The following is an 18,082-nucleotide window of genomic DNA, read 5'->3' on the forward strand; positions in this document are numbered from 1 at the left end:
AGGCCCCCGGCCGGGGGCAGGGGGGACGCCCCCTGAGGGGCGCACCCCCCCGGCTCGGAGCCACCCGCCGGGAGCGGAGGAAGGCGCAGCCCGAGGCCCCAGAGTCTGAGACGAGCCGCCCCCGCCGCCGCCGCCGCCGCCGCGGGGAGGGGGGAGGAGGAGCGGGAGGAGGGACGGGCTGGTGGGGAGAAGAGGAAAAAAGTTTTGAGACTTTTCCGCTGCCGCCGGGAGCCGGAGCGCGGGGACCGCCTGCCCAGCACGGAGACAGGACTCGGGGATCCCAGACCGCCTCGCCGCCTCGGACGCTCACTCACTCCCTGCGCCCCTCTCGGCGTCCCCCAGGCACCCCGATTCCGGACCAGCCCTCAGGAAACGCGAACCCGACGACCGACCGCGAAGGCTGGACCCAAGACCTCGGGCGCACCCCCTGCGCGCTCCCCGCCCCCAGCCTCGCTCCGAGCCCCAGCGCGCCCCGGACCTGTCCCCTCAGGGACCGGAGGCAGACCCGTCTCAGCGTCCGCGTTCAAGACCACCCTCCTCCGTTAGCGATCGCTCCCACCTCGGGCTTTTCCTAAGACAACCAGCAGCCGTTCACCAGCACCCCCTCCCTCCTCCCTGAGGACCTCAGCTCTGCCCCCCCCCCCCCACCCATTCACCCGCAGACAATCCCACCTTTCGGCGGGAGACCCCTACCCCCAGCCCCGGCAGGAGCGGGGCCTCCCTGTGCCCACAGCAGCCCGGCCCGCGCTCCCGGCAGAGCCGGGGGGGCGCCGCCTCCCCCATGCCGCCCTCCGGGCTGCGGCTGCTGCTGCCGCTGCTGCTGCCGCTGCTGTGGCTGCTGGTGCTGGCACCCGGCCGGCCGGCCGCCGGACTGTCCACCTGCAAGACCATCGACATGGAGATGGTGAAGCGGAAGCGCATCGAGGCCATCCGCGGCCAGATTCTGTCCAAGCTGCGGCTCGCCAGCCCCCCGAGCCAGGGGGACGTGCCGCCAGGGCCGCTGCCCGAGGCCGTGCTGGCGCTTTACAACAGCACCCGCGACCGAGTGGCCGGGGAGGGCGCGGCGCCCGAGCCCGAGCCCGAGGCGGACTACTACGCCAAGGAGGTCAACCGCGTGCTGACCCTGGACAACAACCACGGTGAGCGCGCCCGGGGGAGCCCCGGGGTGCCGGCGTGCCGGGGTCCGGGAGGGAATCACCGGGGGAGGGAACTGGCTGGAGGAAGTGGACCTCGGGGGGCGCCGGGAGCGCGGGAGGCCCCCCGCCTCCCCAGAGACTGGGTTGAGCTTCCTCCCCGCCAGGTGTCTGGTGCGGAGAGGAGACGGTGAGCGCAGTGACCTCCTCTGGAGGCGACAGGGATATAGGGGGCCGTGGGGTAGCCCCCCAGTGGGAGAGAAACAAGGGCGGGGGGAGCGCCTAGAAAAGGACTTTACCTCCGGGGTGCACCGGGGTGCGGGGGCTGCAGAGAGGGGGCCCAGCTCGCTCTGGGAGAGGCGAGACCCCGGTGTGGAGCGAGGAGAGGCAGCGGGGAACGCTGGTGCGGGCTCAGGGGTCCCGAGATGGGAAAATCCAAGGGCAGAAAAGCCAGATGAGGACGAACTCCCCAGTGCCCTCAGTATGAAGTCCAACCTCGACACAACCTCGACAGGCCCTTTGGAGGCTCAGGAAAATGGAGTGGGCCCGCTTGCAGAGGGTGCAAGGGACGCGGGGTTGGGGGAGCGGTGAGGAGGTGAGACATCCTGGGAGAAAGGGGCCGAGGGAGGGGAAACTAGCGGGAGGAGAGCTGGGACCCCCGGGGGGCGAGGGGGCGCGGTGAGGTGCCCAGAGTGGTTCGCAGATGGACGCGCGAGGGGACAGCCCGCCGAGGAAGCGGGCCCCGGGGAACCGAGAAGACGGGGTCGTGGGAAGGAGCGCTCCGGAGCGAGGGGCGCAGGCGTGGGAAAGGCGGGCTGGGGAGGGGGTGAGGGAGAGGGAGACGGTGCTGCTGGGAGCCGCGAGCCCCGTGCTGCGGGCTGAGTGAGGAGTCCAGCCGCAGGGGGAGCGGCAGGGAGGTGCAATCCACAAGGTTGGGGCGCGGAAGTCCCTCGTGGGTGCCACGCGCGGGGGGAGGAGCTGCGCGTCCCGAAGAAGAGTGGGGGGGACCCCACAGCTACAGGCTGAGAGTCTAGACCCCATAGTGCCAGTTCCTCCCCGCGCAGCTGGGGAAACCCCGGCGTCCGGCCGCCTGGCCCGCCCGCCCTCTTCCCTTCCTCCCCCCCGTGCCCCGGGGGTGGGGACCGCGCGGAGCCTGGGGCGAGATGAGGCAGGTCCGGTCCCCGCCCTCGCGGCGGCCGCCGCGCCTCCCGCCCTCTTCACCCCAGTTCCGGGCGGGACGGCCGTGGGCCCGCCCCGTCGGCGCCCACGCGGGGACCCAGGGGTCCCCAGGGGCCCTGCGCCTTGGGGCGGCCCCCAGCCTTTCACTTTCCCTCGTGGGCGGTGGACTCGCGGGTCCCCAGCCCATTCCTTTGCCCAGTTGTGGCTCCAGCCAAATACCGCCCATCCCCCCCTCACAGGTCCGCCTCACCTTTTCCGTAATCGCTTCACCCTTTTTTTGTAGAGATTTAACGAAGACACCTTCAATGCTCTCCCTCCGGCTCCCAAACCCTGTGTTCCTCTCCGTGTGTGTGTGTGTGTGTGTGTGTGTGTGTGTGTGGTCTTCCTTCCATCTCTGTCTTCCCATCTCTCCCTCCTCTTCATTAGTCTCCATCTCTTTTTTTTCTCTCTCTCTCTCTCTCTCTCTCTCTCAATACCAGGAAGCTATTTATTAACATTTTGGAATGAATGAGGGTACCAGTGGCCAATAGCATGATTGCATTTATTATCTCTTCTAACCCTGAGCAATCACCTTGGTGCCAAACAGCCCAGCTCTCATCCTTAGTAGTCTCCATCTCTTGCCTCTACTCCTCCTCCACACCTCCTCCTTCCTCTCCCCGTCTCTGGTCTCTGTGGTCTCGCCCTCCCTCCCTCTGTGGATCCCTGACCCCTTTCCCTTCCTCCCTTCCTCCCTCCCTGTCTCCCTTCCTCTGGGGGTTGCTGAGTAACCCCTGGACCAAAATAGTGCTTATTTGTAGGAGGCGGGACTGGTCTGGCTGGAGTGGGGATGGTAGAGGATGGGGGCCCACAGAAGAGTTTTCCTCTGACATTTCTCAGAGTCTGTCTCTGTTCTTACCTCCCCACTGCAGAGGCCTAAAGCAGATGTCCCCGTTTATCCAGAGTTCCCTCAACCTCAACCCCAAACTTTTCCTAGTCTAGAAAACACCTGCTAATTTTCTCCCCCACTGCTGAGCTATTCCTACCTAGAATAAACTTTGCCTTTTCTAACCAGCTGAGGGAGGAAGCAATTGCTAATCACAATAATAATAATAATATCGCATTAGCTTAGGGGTTGTCTCTGGAAACTATCTGCTTGAGTTTGAATCTCCATTCTGCAGCTTCCTAGCTATGTGAGGGGGACAAATTACTTGATCTCGTTGTGTCTGTTTTACTACCTGGAGAACGGGTGTAATAATAGTATCTTCCTCATGGGATTATTGTGAAGTTTAAATGCAAAGTGCTTTATCTGCTTCGTCTCACTTCACACTCTCATCTTGCAATCCTCCCTGTTTCACAGGTGAGAATCTGGCACAGGAATTCACTTGCTCAAAGTTACGCCAGCACTTCAGTTAGGAGACCCTGGGTAGGAAGGCAGGGAGCTTGATGTGGTTGCCATTTTCCAAAGAATAGCAGGAAACTGAGGCTTCGAGAAGGAATGTGATTTGCCAAGGTCACAGAGCTCAAAGGCAGCAGAGGCAGGGTCTGCTCCAAATGCCCTTGACCCTACACTGCCACGTGACTTGCATTTGAGGCTCCAAGTACTGGGAAGATCTAGCAAACAGCCACCTTTGGCGCTAGCCTGTATTGAATGGGCATTTGACAGATGATGGGAGAGAAGGGTTTAGAGAGGAGGAAATAAAGCCAGAGAGAACAAGCCACTCATCCACGGAAAGGATCGGACTCCCACCCAGGGCTGTCAGCTCTGGAGCCCAGGCTCCTCACCCTTGGGGTGTATCAGCTCCCCTTCCGCAGCCACACCGCTGACATCCCTCTTCTCTCCTTCTGCCTAGAAATCTATAAGACATACAAGCACAACACACACAGCATATATATGTTCTTCAACACGTCGGATCTCCGGGAAGCAGTGCCTGAACCCCAGTTGCTCTCCCGAGCCGAGCTGCGCCTGCAGAGGCACAAGTTGAAAGTGGAGCAACACGTGGAGCTGTACCAGGTGGGGGCATGGGCCATGCAGACAGACCATGGAATCATAGGGCTCTTTGTTTTTATTTTATTTTATTTTAAAAAATATATTTTATTGATTTTTTTTTTACAGAGAGAAGGGAGAGGGATAGAGAGCTAGAAACATCGATGAGAGAGAAACATCGACCAGCTGCCTCCTGCACACCCCTTACTGGGGATGTGCCTGCAACCAAGGTATATGCCCTTGACTGGAATCGAAACTGGGGCCCTTCAGTCTGCAGGACCCTTCAGTCTCTATCCATAGAGCCCAGACTCCTGCCGAAACCGGTTTGGCTCAGTGGATAGGGCGTCGGCCTGCGGACTGAAAGGTCCCAGGTTCAATTCCAGTCAAGGGCATGTACCTTGGTTGCGGGTACATCCCCAGTAGGGGGTGTGCAAGAGGCAACTGGTTGATGTTTCTAGCTCTGTCCCTCCACCTTCCTCTCTGTAAAAAATCAATAAAATATATTTAAAAACAAAACAACAAAAAAAACTCCAGACTCCTAGCACCCTAGAATGTTAACCACTTAGAAGGCTGGAATCTTAGCAACTGGATTCTAGAACGCAGGTAACGCCGAAACCGGTTTGGCTCAGTGAATAGAGTGTCGGTCTGTGGACTGAAAGGTCCCAGGTTCGATTCCGGTCAAGGGCATGTACATTGGTTGTGGGCACATTCCCAGTGGGGGTTGTGCAAGAGGCAGCTGGTTGATGTTCCTCTCTCATCGATGTTTCTAGCTCTCTATCATTCTCTTTTCCTCTCTGTAAAAAATCAATAAAATTTATTTTAAAAAAAAATAGAACACAGGTAACTTGAAAATTGAAATCTCTAGAACAGTTCAGGGTTCTGGACCTGCTCTGTCCCATAGGGAAACCTCTAGTTACACATGGCCATTTAAGTTTATTACAATTAAAAGCAAAAATTCAATTCCTTAGTCCCACGGGGCCATATTTCAAGCAGCCGTAGTCACATGTGGCTAGCGGCTATATGGGACACCACGGATCCAGAACATTTCCACGTCACAGAGGGGTCTCTTGGATAGCTCTGTTCTAGAACATTTGGAATCTTCAGGGAGATCGGGGCCTCTGGGAGAGTTGGGTTCTCTAGAAGGTCAAGTGGCCTAGAATCCGTGTCACGTGGAACGTTATACGTGACGGTAGATGGTAGACTCATACAACAAGGGAACTTTGTCTCCTGTTAACTTCTTGGCATCTAGAGAACCCAACTTCATGCTGCCACTCCTGGAGCATTCTGTCCAGAACCAGGGATCTCATTCCACAGGAGAGTGGTGCCTGCAGCTTCTAGGCTTATGGCGCGCCAGACTCCCAGACTTGTGGAACATTAACCTCTTAGAACGTCTTGGGCTCATTGACTGTAATTCTTGGGATGCTGTCAAACCCTGGAGTTATAGAATGACTTGGAACATAAGCCCCTAGAAAGTTGTAGACTCAGAACTGAGAGTGTCAAATGTGCAGAAATGTATGCTGAGTGAAGCCCAGGTGTCTGCAGGAAAAGCTGAGCAATGGGCTGTCCAAGCTCACAGGGGCCTGACATCTCACCAGCAAGGAAACTGAAGCCCAGAGAGAGAAAAGAATTTCCTCGGCTCCAAAGAGGATTAGGGTCCGAGGCTGAGCAGCTTGGGTGCCTTGACCCCCAGCCTGGAGCTCGCTGTGGCCCAGGTGGTTCCTGTAGGTCCCCAGGGCATGGATGGCTGGGAGGGGACTGTCAAAGGCCCATTTAGAGGAGCAGCTGGGGTGGGGGTGCAGGCAGTGGATGTGAAGGTGCATGGCAGCATCTACCCACCATCTCTCTCCTCCCATTCCTCATCCCCCAGAAATACAGCAACAACTCTTGGCGCTACCTCAGCAACCAGCTGCTGTCCCCCAGCGACACGCCTGAGTGGCTGTCCTTTGAGGTCACTGGAGTCGTGCGGCAGTGGCTGAGCCTCAAAGGTGAGGACCACTTACCTGCCCCACCCTGTTTTGCAAATGGGGTTGACCCCATTGTCCTGCAGCTACTCTGCCTAGCACACACACACCACCTCTCACCCTCCTGCCCTGTGTTGGTGCCAAAGAGCTGAGACCTGGCCCTCCGCCCAGACACTCAAACCTGAGTGATTAATGGTTTGATCCATTTCCTGAGCACCGGCCCCGTGCTGGGTGATTCTGGGGACACAGTAGTGATAAAAACAACTCCAGCCTTGCCCTCACAGAGCTCATGGCCCATTGTTGGGGTGGGAGAAGAGGATGGAAGTCCTGTAAATCAAGTAGTAATGACCCAGAATGGGTGAGCCTAGAATGGGGATCCCAGAGGAGGTGGCTGCACAGACTGGGATCCAGGAGGGCTTCCAGGAGGGGGGAGGGGACAGCAGAGCCAGCATCTGAGGGATGAGTGGAACCAGCCCAGGGAAGGAGGGCAAGACTGTTGGAGGCAGAGGGACAGGATATTCAAAGGCCTTTATTCCGGGAGAGCCTGGCGCATGCAATCTGTCTGGAAGGAGATGGCCTCTGTCCTGTCCCAGCTGAGCCCACAGCGTCCACCTCTCCCTCCCTAATCTCCCTCTTACTCATGCCGCCATTCAGTAAATGCTGGTAGGTGCCTGCTCTGTGCCTGGCCCTGGGTGGTGGTGCAAGGGAGACAGTGGTAGCCAAGCAGACTTCTAGGCGCTGTTCTCACCATTACTTCCAGGCACATGGGAATTCTTGCCAAAGCCCTAGCAGGCAGTGATACTAGAATGATCAGGGACAGGAGAGGGGAGCCCAGAGCAGATAACCAAACCCATCTGGAGGAGGTGGCCCAGGAGGGCTTCCCGGGATTAAGGGCGAATGTGTTGAGACTCATGGGGTCAGTGGTGGTTTGGCCGGATGAAAAGAGGGGGGTTAGGAAGCAGGTGGGCATTGGGAGGAGTGTCTGGGGCCACTGGACAAAGGTCATTATTTGAGCCTGGAGCCCTCAGTACAGGGTCCAGGACATAACAGGAGCTTAGAAAAAACACTCATTCATTCAAGAAGCTTTCTCTCAGCCCTGCCTTTCCGCACCTGGGACAGGTCACGTCCTCTCTGTGTGCCTGGGCACCCTCTTCTGGGAAACGGTGGCTTTGGTGAGGGTGAAAGGAGATCCTGCTCACAGAGTTTTAGAACATGCCTGGCACTCAGTGTACCCTCCTGCACTCAGTAGAGGTTTGTTTTTATCATTGCAGGCCAGCCCCTGCAGGGAACAAGAAAGCAAGCATCCCTGCCCCCATGCATCCTGCTCTCCACTGAGAACAATGAGGGAAATAAATAGCCAAATACCAGGGACCCGGAGGGTCAGTGCTGTGGGGAAAATAAAGTGGTGTGATAGTGGGAGTGGGGCCCGCATCCCGCAGGGCCTCTTGGAGGAGGTGACATTTGAACTGAGACCTGAAGGTGGAGAGAGAGGCAGCAAGGCAGAGAGCTGCAGCAGGAGGGTCAGTGAGAGGGCAGCTGGCTTGCGCCTTCCTGCCTTCTCCCCCAGGGGCTGGTGAGCCACACCCTCACACTGTGGCTCCCCTCTCCTCATAGATGAAATCAAGGGCTTTCGCCTCAGTGCCCACTGCTCCTGTGACAGCAAAGATGACACACTCCATGTGGAAATCAACGGTGAGGCCCACCCTTCTGTCTCGGTGCTTTGTGCAGTGTGTGTGTGTGTGTGTGTGTGTGTGTGTGTGTGTGTCCCCTCCTCACCCAGCCCATCCCCCATTCACCACCTGAGTGTGTGTATGTCTCCCCACCCCTCACCCCCTGACTCCCAAACTAAAACAGGAATCAGTATTGACCGCCGGGGTGACCTGGCCACCATTCATGGCAGAAACCGGCCCTTCCTGCTTCTCATGGCCACCCCGCTGGAGAGAGCACAGCACATGCACAGCCCCCGGCACCGCCGAGCCCTGGACACCAACTACTGCTTCAGGTGAAAACTGAGGCCTTCCAGCTGGGAGGCCTGACCAGTGCTGCGGGGTGGGCACCTGGATGGTACTATACTCGGGCTAGTATCTCCTTCAGCCTAGAAAACTTAGGGGATGAGGTTTGAGTCTTAGAATGCAGGGATGTGTGACCTGAGAATCCTAGAATGTTGAGATCATGTTGTTTTCTTGCTGGTGTGTGGGAATCAGAGGCTATTAGAATGTTGAACACCAAGAATGTGGGGATTCGGTCTTTGAAATTATTGGCAGGTTGGGATCCTTAGAGCAGAAGTTCTCATCCTTCCTAATGCCGCGACCCTTTAATACAGTTCCTCATGTTGTGGTGATCCCCAACCGTAAAATTATTTTCATTGCTACTTCATAACTGTAATTTTGCTACTGTTATGATTCATAATGTAAATATAAGTGTTTTCCGATGGTCTTAGGATCTACAGCAGCAGTTCTCAACCTGTATAAAGTAGCAACGAAAATAATTTTATGGTTGGGGGTCACCACAACATGAGCAACTGTATTAAAGGGTCACGGCATTAGGAAGGTTGAGAACCACTGTCCTAAAGTGTTCAGGTTCTAGGATGCTAGAATTCAGTGTTAGTTATTGAAATCTGACAGTGTTGGGCTCAAGGAGTGTTGGGATCCTAGAACCTGGGAATTCAGAATTGCCCTTTTGGATTCCTGTCTATTGACAGATTGGCATGTCCAGTGCTGGCAGATTGCAATCCTCAAATCTTGGGCTCGGAGGATAAAATACTGTTAAAATGTTAGCCTTCACAAATGGCATCTGGAGAAAGCCAGAATATTGGTACCCTAGAGTGCTGGGCTTGGTGTCGGCATGTGCATTCTGTGAAGGCCGGGATCTTGGACAGTGGCAGCTTGGCCCTCTTGAGTGATGATGGGCTCAGAACTTTGGAATGTTGGAATGCGGTAGTGAAATATTGGAATTCAAGAATGCCAAGATCCTCGAGAGTTGGAATGTGGAACTCCTAGAAAGTTGGAAGTGCTGTTGGAGTGTGAGTGTCTTGAAGGTGCTGGTGTACTGTAGTCCAAGGAAGTTGAAACTTGGATTTCTAGAATGTTAAAATTTAGAGCTAGAATGTTGTGAAATTAGTATTATAATCTGATCCTGTCCCTCCCTTTAATATAAAATAAATATACTTATTTATTTATATACTGATTTCAGAGGGGAAAGGAGGGGAAACATCAATAATGATAGATAATCATTGATCGGCTGCCTCCTGCATGCCCTGTACTTGGGATCGAGCCTGCAATCCTGACCTCTGGTTCATAGGTAGATGCTCAACCACTGAGCTACCCTGGCCTCTGCTTAATATGTTGATGGTGCCCCTGGGGTTTTGTCATATGCTAGTCCCCCGCTGGAAAGTCAGATCTTCTCTCAAGTTCCTTGCAGATCCTACCCTCAGCCCAGCAACTCAGTGAATGAATGAACAGATTGAGGTCTTGAGTGCCAACAGCTAATAACATTACAAAGAAAGGCAGGCAGCCATGTAAGCCTCCATTGAGAGGGACACAATGTCACCTAGGAAGTCATGAAAAAAAAAAAAAAAATTGAACCTGAAGTTGATCAAGATGGCTACCAACTTCCAATTTTCTAGAAATATAGGGATAGTGGAGCATGTTAAACACCACCACAGTCAGCAACATCTATATTGTGGGAAACCTGACTTAAGTTTCTTCAACACATACAATGCAAAGGTGGGAAATAAGAGATACATCAACCAAGAGCAATGTGTAAACCTTATTTGGATCTTAATTTGTGCAGACTAAAAAAAAAGATGTTTATGAAACAGTTGGGAAAATACGAACTATCACTAGATAATCTGATGATTTCAAGGAATTATTAATTTTTCTTATGTGGTATTATGGTTGTGTTTTAAAATAGTTCTGCATTTCTTGGAGATACGTATAGAAATATTTCTGGGTGGAGTGATATGGGGAGAGGAAGTGGTAGGGGTAGAGATACAATGAAACTGGCCATGACTTGCTAAATATTGAAGCTGGGTGATGGAGACATGAGGGTTCAAAAAAATATTCTCTGCTTTTTGTATGTTTGAGGTTCAAACACCATCTTCTTGTTCTTAGCTCAAATACCATCTCCACGGGGAAGCTTCCCTGACCCTTCCTTCCCCAGCGTCCAGGGTCCGTGTGGGGCCCTGGGTTTCTTTCACTCATCAGGCCCTGTTGGGTCCTGTTGGGCTGACTGAACGGGAGAGCTCTGTAAGGGCCCCGGCTGCGTGTGTAACTGTGTGTGTAACGGGCCCGGAATGCAGCAGGCCCTGAAGTATAAGTGCCTCAGGGCCACCTGGAGGGCTTGCTAAATCTGGCCTGCTACCTCTCATCTCCAACCCCCAGTTTCTGGTTCAGGAGGTGTGGGTGGGGCCTGAGAACTTGCATTCCCCACAAGTTCCTGGTGATACTGCTGCTGATCTGGGACCTCACATGGAGAATGGCTAAGTTGGATAATAGAATCACAGACTCTTCAGATCTTAGCCCTCAGAACACATCAGATTCGGCACACAAAGTAAAGATTATTCTGGACAGATACTCTTCCACTTTTGTGAGCCTAGGACCACACTGAGAAGCCAGAAGCCAGGCACCTTTCCTCCCAGAAGTATGTGCATATATACACATCTCTGTGCATATGGTTTGGGGGGCTCAGGACCCTCCCTGAGCCCACACATAGACTTCCTGATACCTCTTTGGCCCTCAGGTCACCAACACTTTATTTCTCCATCTTTGATGAGGAAACTGAGTCCTAACCAGACTGTGGAGGGACCGGCAGAGCTCAGGATCTCAGCTCCCTGACTCCCTTCTTAGGGCTCTGGGGTTCGCAGAAAGGTCTTGCCCCAGGAGACCCTGTGTCATCACTCCTTTGCCCTCTGCTGAGCTGACATGGTTGTGCTGGGCAGATGAGGCCACAAGCTCTGGGTGGCATAGAGTCAGCTATAAACCTGACCACAAGCTTCACCCCTTACATACTGTATGTGAGCAGGCAGCATTCTTCTCTGAGGCTGGTTTTCATCCTTCAAATGGGAATAATAAAAAAACCTGCCATGCAGTTTTGAAATGAATTGATGAGTTCTTTATTGATTACTATTTGAATACCTACCGGTAGGTAAATACGTGCATATGGACCAAACCGAGAAAGGATCTCAGAGACCCTCCAGCTCTAGTCCCCAACCTCTCGCTGAAGAGGCAGCTACTTTTATTATGTTTGTGTCTCCTTCCAAAGAGTATCTACATGAGGCACTTACAGATAGCCATATATTAATTTATTTTGTCCAAATGATAGTCTTATATTTGAGGGGAGTGAAGGGACTACAGTTTCTTTCCATTTCTTTTCTGATTCTAGAAGTAACACATATCCACTGTTAAGAATTTGGAAAGGATAAAGACTATTGTTCATCATACTAAATATAAATGCCATAGTAAAAATAAAAGATATTACTCATTATACCACATACAAAAGGTCACCATCAACATTTCAATAAATTTCCTTCCAGTTGCTCTATGCCAAACAGAATTTGGATCATACTGTACCTGTAGCTTTGCATAGTGCTTCTCCCACATGTTATGAACATGGAATATAAAGATCCTGTCTGCCCATAAGTCAAGCTTTTTAGCCAAGCTCTCTGTTCATCTCAGCCATGGCCCCAGGGTCTGCACATTTAGTGCCCAGGTCCTTTCATACAAGCAGAAGCCTGAGCCCCAACTTAGGAGGACTGGCCTTTGGATCTGAACATGGGATAGAGATCATGAATCCAGAACAGTAGCTAGCATCTTATTCACCACTATTCTCCAATGTGCTTAAAAATGTTTTTTTTTTTTTTTTTTTTTTTTTTTTTTTTTATTTCAGAGAGGAAGGGAGAGGGAAAGAGAGATAGAAACAATGATGAGAGAGAATCATTGATCGGTTGCCTCCTTCATGTCCCCTACTGGTGATCAAGCCCACAACCCAAGCATGTGCCCTTGACTAGAATCGAACCTGGGATCCTTCAGTCTGCAGGCCAATGTTCTATCCACTGAGCAAAACCAACCAGGGCTCCAATGTGCTTTTTAAAACCTAACACATTGAACAATTAATTTATACATCCAATATTTGCAGAGTGCCTACTGTGTGCCTTGCATTGTAGAGGTACCTTAGGAGATAAAACAGACAAAATGTCCTGTCCTCAGAGGAAGGCAGAAAATGAACAAATAAATCAATATCTAATAAATAAAAGAATTAATAAATAAGTTCTAAGAAGGAAAATAAATCAGATGAAAGGATAGAGATATTTGAGAGTATTTTTCCTATTCTAATTTTTATTATGAAAATTTCAAATGTATATAAAAGCAACCAGGATGGTATAATGAGCTCTTATCCAGCTTCCACAGGTTTTAAGGTTTTGTCTCACTTCAGACACAGGCATTTTCATGTTTTCTTGCATCTCTGCAATGCAGTTGTTATATGGAATGAAACTGTATTTTGTTTTTTTTTATTTTATTGATTTAAAAAATATATTTTATTGATTTTATACAGAGAGGAAGAGAGAGGGATGGAGAGTTAGAAACATCGATGAGAGAGAATCATCGATCAGCTGCCTCTTGCACACCCTCTACTGGGATGTGCCTGCAACCAAGGTACATGCCCTTGACCGGAATCGAACCCAGGACCCTTCAGTCCACAGGCCGACACTCTAACCACTGAGCAAAACCGGTTTTGGCTGGAACTGTATATTGGATTGGTATTTTGGGTAGGAGGGTCCAGCAAGGACTCTTTAAAGAGATGACGTTAGCCATGGCTGGTGCAAGAGGCAGCCGATCAATGATTCTCTCTCATCATTGATGTTTCTATATCTCTCCCCCTCTCCCTTCTTCTCTGAAATCAGTTAAACATAAAAAAATAAAATAAAAAGAGATGATATTAGTTTATTTATTGAGCACCCGCTGCATGCCAGGCAGTGTTCTAGGACTGAGGCTCCCTGAGTGAAGGACATTTAAGCATCAATTAAAGGAAGTGAAGAAATAAGCTGCAGCAGAAATTTGTGTGAATGGCAAGCCAGGCAGAGACAACAGCACGTGCAAAGGCGCTGAGGTAGGACTGTCCGAGGAACAGTGAGGGCGCTAGTATGGCGGGAGTAGAGTGGAAATGGAGAGGGAGTTGAGATTAGCCAAATCCAGTGGTGCCTTGTGGTTCATAGTGAGGGCGTCTGGCATCCGTCCTTAGCGAAGAAGGCCATGTTCAGAGCAGAAGAGCAACGTGACAGTCTGTCTCCAGCATTTGGCCCCAGAAGACAGGGGTTTCTGTCTGTTTTGTTTGCCCTGAATCCCTGTAGATCCCAAGCAGCTCACACTAATTCAGTAAGCAGTAGTTGCACAGGTAGAATGGACCAGTGGACATGGAGCTGCGCCGTTTTATGTTCCAGTGCATGGATGTGCCATGATTTATTAGCTGTCCCCTGTGGATTGGCTTCTTACAGGCTTGTTTTGAGCAGTGCATGAGACACTGCTTATTATGTTGCTCTTAGCACAGTGCTTGGTCAGAGGAAGTGCTTTATCAGTGTTGGCGATTATCAGTATTATAACTGTTGGCTATTGTTATCACAGTGGGTGCAAGACAGACCGAGATGGAGATGGTGCTGGGCAGAGTGAAACACACACACACACACACACACACACACATACACGGAGGGGCATGGCTAGCCTTTGCAGGCCCCTCTGTTGACCTGACTTGGATTCTTCATCCTGTGTCCCTGCCCGCAGTTCCACGGAGAAAAATTGCTGCGTGCGGCAGCTCTACATAGACTTCCGCAAGGATCTGGGCTGGAAATGGATCCACGAGCCCAAGGGCTACCACGCCAACTTCTGCCTGGGGCCCTGCCCGTACATTTGGAGCCTGGACACGCAGTACAGCAAGGTGCCTCGGGCCCTGGGCTGGCGATAGCAGGGACTGGGGGAGGGAGGGAAGGGAGAGGAGGGAGGGTTTCACTCAGAGGTGAAGTGGGGAAAGGAGAAACAGATAGACAGACTGGAGGAGAGGGTGATAAAGAGATGGGAAAGAAGCTAGAGGCCGGGTGGGCACAGCTAAAGACAAGGCATATGGGGAGACCCACCCGGCAGAGTATCTTGGAAGGAGAAAGAGAGACGGAGCGATGAGACAGAATGAAAAAGGCAGGAAGGCGCGGGGTGATACACAGAGACAAGGAGGTGGAAGGAGAAAGAATGATTGAGATACAAATCAAGAGAGGGACACGTGGAGAGGCGGATATCGACCTGCCGGGTGAGCAGAGGTGGAGGGAGGTGGGAGCAGTCTGACCCCTGCGCTGACCCGCCCGCCCGCCCGCCCTCCCGCAGGTCCTGGCCCTGTACAACCAGCACAACCCCGGCGCGTCGGCGGCGCCGTGCTGCGTGCCGCAGGCGCTGGAGCCCCTGCCCATCGTGTACTACGTGGGCCGCAAGCCCAAGGTGGAGCAGCTGTCCAACATGATCGTGCGCTCCTGCAAGTGCAGCTGAGCCCCCGCCCCGCCCGGCCGCCTCCCCGCCTCCCCGAGCCCCGCCGGCTGTATGTATTTAAGGACACCGCCTCCCCGCCCCTCCCGGCCAAGCCCACCTCGGGGGGGCCCCCCATTAAAGGTGGAGAGAGGACTGGGGTCTCAGTGTCTTGGCCTGACCGGGTCTCTCTACCGATGTTCCTGGGCTCCCGCTCCACCTGCCGCTCCAAATCTTCCCTTTTCATTTGCCCTCCTCACCATTTACCAAGCCCTTACGTTCCGTTCCGTGTACTCCTGGTAAGCACTAGACTTATTTATTGAGCACTTTGGGCCTTGTTCTAAGTGCATATGTTAATCAACTCACGCAGTCACCACAACCAAGCTCCGAGATACTGGGGATTCTAATAACGCCCCCTTTAAAGGTGAGGAAACAAGTCCAGAGAGAACAGTTCCTGCCCACCGGGAACCTTCTTCCCAGAAAGAGGGAACCTTCTTCCCAGAAAGAGGCCGGCATGTAAACGGCACGAAGGCAGGAAACAGGATGGAATGAGAGATGGGAGAGGGAGGATTTCTTTTTCTTTCTTTCTTTTTTTTAATATATTTTATTGATTTTTTTTGCCCCCCTCCCTCCCTCCCTCCCATACATACCCTCCCTCCCCAGAGTTTTATGTCCATTGGTTGTACTTATATGCATGTACACAAGTCCTTCAGTTGATCTATTATCTCCCCCAGATCTTCCTCCGAGAGGGAGGATTTCTTGGAGGAGGTAGCTTTTGGGACCTGAAGGCAGCTTAGGGAAGGAAGAGGGAGGACAGAAGGAAAGGCCTGGAAGTGAGGATAAACTGGGGTGAGGGAGGGAGGAACGAGGCCAGTGTGGTTGGAAGGGAGGGGCAAGGGGCAGGGTGTTGGGAGCTGAGTCAGTGGTAACACTCACAGGCCAGAGTGATAATCCTCCACGCCAGGTATGAATCTCCCAGCTCACTGCATTCTCCCCAAGGCGCGGCAGAGCAGGGGTTGGCAAACTACAGCCTGCAGGCAAATTCTGACCTGCTGCCTGTTTCTGTAAATAAAGTTTTATTGGAGCACAGCCATGTCTCTGGCTGTTTTAGTGCTACAAGGGCGAAGTCGAGAAGAAACTGTATGCAAAGTAAAAAATATTTGCTATTGGGCTCTTTGTAGAAAAATCTTGCCAACTCCTGCTATACAGACCACTTACAGATGGGAATAGTGTGGCACAGAGAGGCTGCTAGGCAGCGGGAGTTCAGGGTCTCTGCACCGGTACTGCTTGCCAGAGCACATCAGCCCTGGGGATGTGGGAACCTGTGAGGATCTGTACCCCAGGGGAGGATGGGCGTCATGACAAGATTGTGTATAAAGAGGGGATATGATCTGACTTAGGTGCTTAGAGCCCCTTGGCTGGTGGCTGAGAGGAGGCTGGAAGGAGCCGCAGGTGACTGCAGGGAGAACAGGATTCCGGTGGGAGATGCGGGTGCCTGCACTGGGTGGGTCCCCTCTCGGCCTTGTTTCTTCCCATCTGCTGTGGTTGCTTGTGAATCCTCCCTTGCTTCCTCTTTCTCCGGCATCTTGGTTTCCTCTCCTCCTTCCAGGTTTCAGTTCCCTTATCTGTCCCCTCCCCTTCCCAGGTCCCAGGCCCTGAACTACTGCTTCGCCCAGAGGTACCCGGGGGGAGAGCTGTGTGAGTTCCAGTTTCCTTTGCCCGTGGGCAGCACTAGGTCTGAATGAGCGGGTCCTGGGATTCTACCAGCCCAGCCTAGGCTAGCCATGCGGTCACTCCACCCTCAGGGAGCCGTGAGGGGTGGGTAGCATGGGGGCAGGAGGAGGTCACTATGCAAGGAAATGCAGCCATTGTCACTGGGCTCCTATGAAAGGACACAGTGACATGGAGTCACTGCAGCCTCTGAGGATGTGGCACACGTGTGCACATATTCACACATACAGGAGGTGAAGCCGGACAGCGTCCCACAGCCACACAAATGCATGCCCCTCTCAGAGCCACAATGAACACACCAGAACTCCTGCAGGACACATGGCAGCAGGCACAGCCCACATGTGACATCCCGTTACATAGCCCAGCCTGGAGCCTCACTGGGACCCAGCACAAGCAGAGATGTCAATAGGGACCCAGCAAAACACACCCAGCATCCTGTAGGGTCATGGTCACAAGCACCACACACCAGACACAGATTCAGAGAGACTGTCACACACCTCACAGGATAAGGAAATGAAACAGGCCACCAGCAGTTTACACAAACATCCTCTACGGATGGGGTCATAGTCACAAACGGGCACACGACCTGACTCGTCACAGTCCAGACACACACCATACATGGAGGTCTGACACACCACCATCTCACAGACTGCCCGGTGGTCATGCCCCCACTCAGTTTGACATTTCACGGCCCCACACACTCAGGCCTGGGGAGTCCCACATGGCCCAGCAGACGGCAGTTGACCCGTCATAGCCAGACACACTGTCACAGCCCGGCCTGGTCCCAGACGGAGCAGTCCCACAAACCCAGACACCTTCCCAGGGTTGTGGCCCTCACAAGCCCAGCTCGTGCCTGGGCCTCAGGACAAGTCCTGGCTGCACCCTGGGAATTCACTCACCCCCAGCGCTGAGCCCTGGCCACGCCCTCCGGACACACCCCACCCACCTGCCTGCTGCCAGAAAAACTCTGGGCTCAGCACCTTCTCACCACGTGAGCGCTGCTCCGGCCCCGCCCTCCTCACTGGGGTGGCCAGGCCCCGTAGGGATAAGGCAGCTCAGGCTTCCAGCCAACCGCATGGGCAGGACCCGGGGTTCAGGGTGTCCTCCCCTCCCCCAAAGCCTAGGCTCAGGGAGGGAAGTTGAAGGGGGGTAGCCTGGGTTCCGGCTGGAGCCCCAGCTTCCTATCCAGCCCCCAGAGGGCAGGAAGCTGGGCAAGGGGAGGCCAGCTCAGGCTTTCCTGCCCCCTCCCCCAGACAGGCTTGGGACTGGGGTGAATGGGTAAGAGAGAGAGAGACAAACAGCCCATTGCCCTCTACATCTCTGGACATTCCAAGCATCGGTCTCTTGTGTTTCCATTGTGAATTTGAAGGTGTTCAGGACCTTTGTGTGTGTGTCCCAAGTTTTGTGGTGTGAGTTTTATGTGCTTAGCATGGGGGTCTCCCACATACCAGCTGGGTGCCCACAGGCTGTGTGGGGATTGTCAGTGTGTTCCCAGCACACGTTATGTTCAGTGCTGGGTTCGGCCATGTTCCTGGTGTGTGTGGTTGCTGTACAGGTCGGTGTGCTCTCTGGGCTCTGTGTCCTGACACGTGTGGTTGGGGAGGTCTGTGTTAC

At 53.3% G+C, this 18,082-nt stretch overlaps 1 protein-coding gene and 1 long non-coding RNA gene across 2 annotated transcripts; both read left to right on the forward strand.

Moving 5' to 3' along the window:
• The first annotated feature begins 640 nt into the window (after nucleotides 1-640).
• TGFB1 (transforming growth factor beta 1) lies at nucleotides 641-14,893 on the forward strand. The gene is made up of 7 exons (XM_036408165.2): nucleotides 641-1,139; nucleotides 4,142-4,302; nucleotides 6,143-6,260; nucleotides 7,851-7,928; nucleotides 8,091-8,238; nucleotides 14,012-14,165; nucleotides 14,603-14,893. The coding sequence occupies exons 1-7, from the start codon at nucleotides 782-784 to the stop codon at nucleotides 14,759-14,761; spliced, it is 1,176 nt and encodes a 391-aa protein (XP_036264058.1). The 5' UTR covers nucleotides 641-781; the 3' UTR covers nucleotides 14,762-14,893.
• Nucleotides 14,894-16,465: 1,572 nt separating this feature from the next.
• LOC118702345 lies at nucleotides 16,466-17,546 on the forward strand. Its single transcript, XR_004982700.2, has 2 exons — nucleotides 16,466-16,716; nucleotides 16,753-17,546. It is a non-coding gene; the product is annotated as an uncharacterized LOC118702345 (long non-coding RNA).
• Nucleotides 17,547-18,082: the final 536 nt, after the last annotated feature.

The sequence above is a fragment of the Pipistrellus kuhlii genome, unplaced genomic scaffold, assembly GCF_014108245.1.
Source record: "Pipistrellus kuhlii isolate mPipKuh1 unplaced genomic scaffold, mPipKuh1.p scaffold_m20_p_38, whole genome shotgun sequence".
In the NCBI taxonomy this organism is placed as follows: Eukaryota; Metazoa; Chordata; class Mammalia; order Chiroptera; family Vespertilionidae; genus Pipistrellus; species Pipistrellus kuhlii.

Excerpts from the sequence above, each read along its gene's own strand:
- TGFB1 (XM_036408165.2), top strand. The coding sequence starts at position 782 with ATGCCGCCCTCCGGGCTGCGGCTGCTGCTGCCGCTGCTGCTGCCGCTG. Across the intron at positions 6,261-7,850 it reads GCAGTGGCTGAGCCTCAAAG|ATGAAATCAAGGGCTTTCGC; the intron begins GTGAGGACCACT and ends CTCTCCTCATAG. Across the intron at positions 7,929-8,090 it reads ACTCCATGTGGAAATCAACG|GAATCAGTATTGACCGCCGG; the intron begins GTGAGGCCCACC and ends AAACTAAAACAG.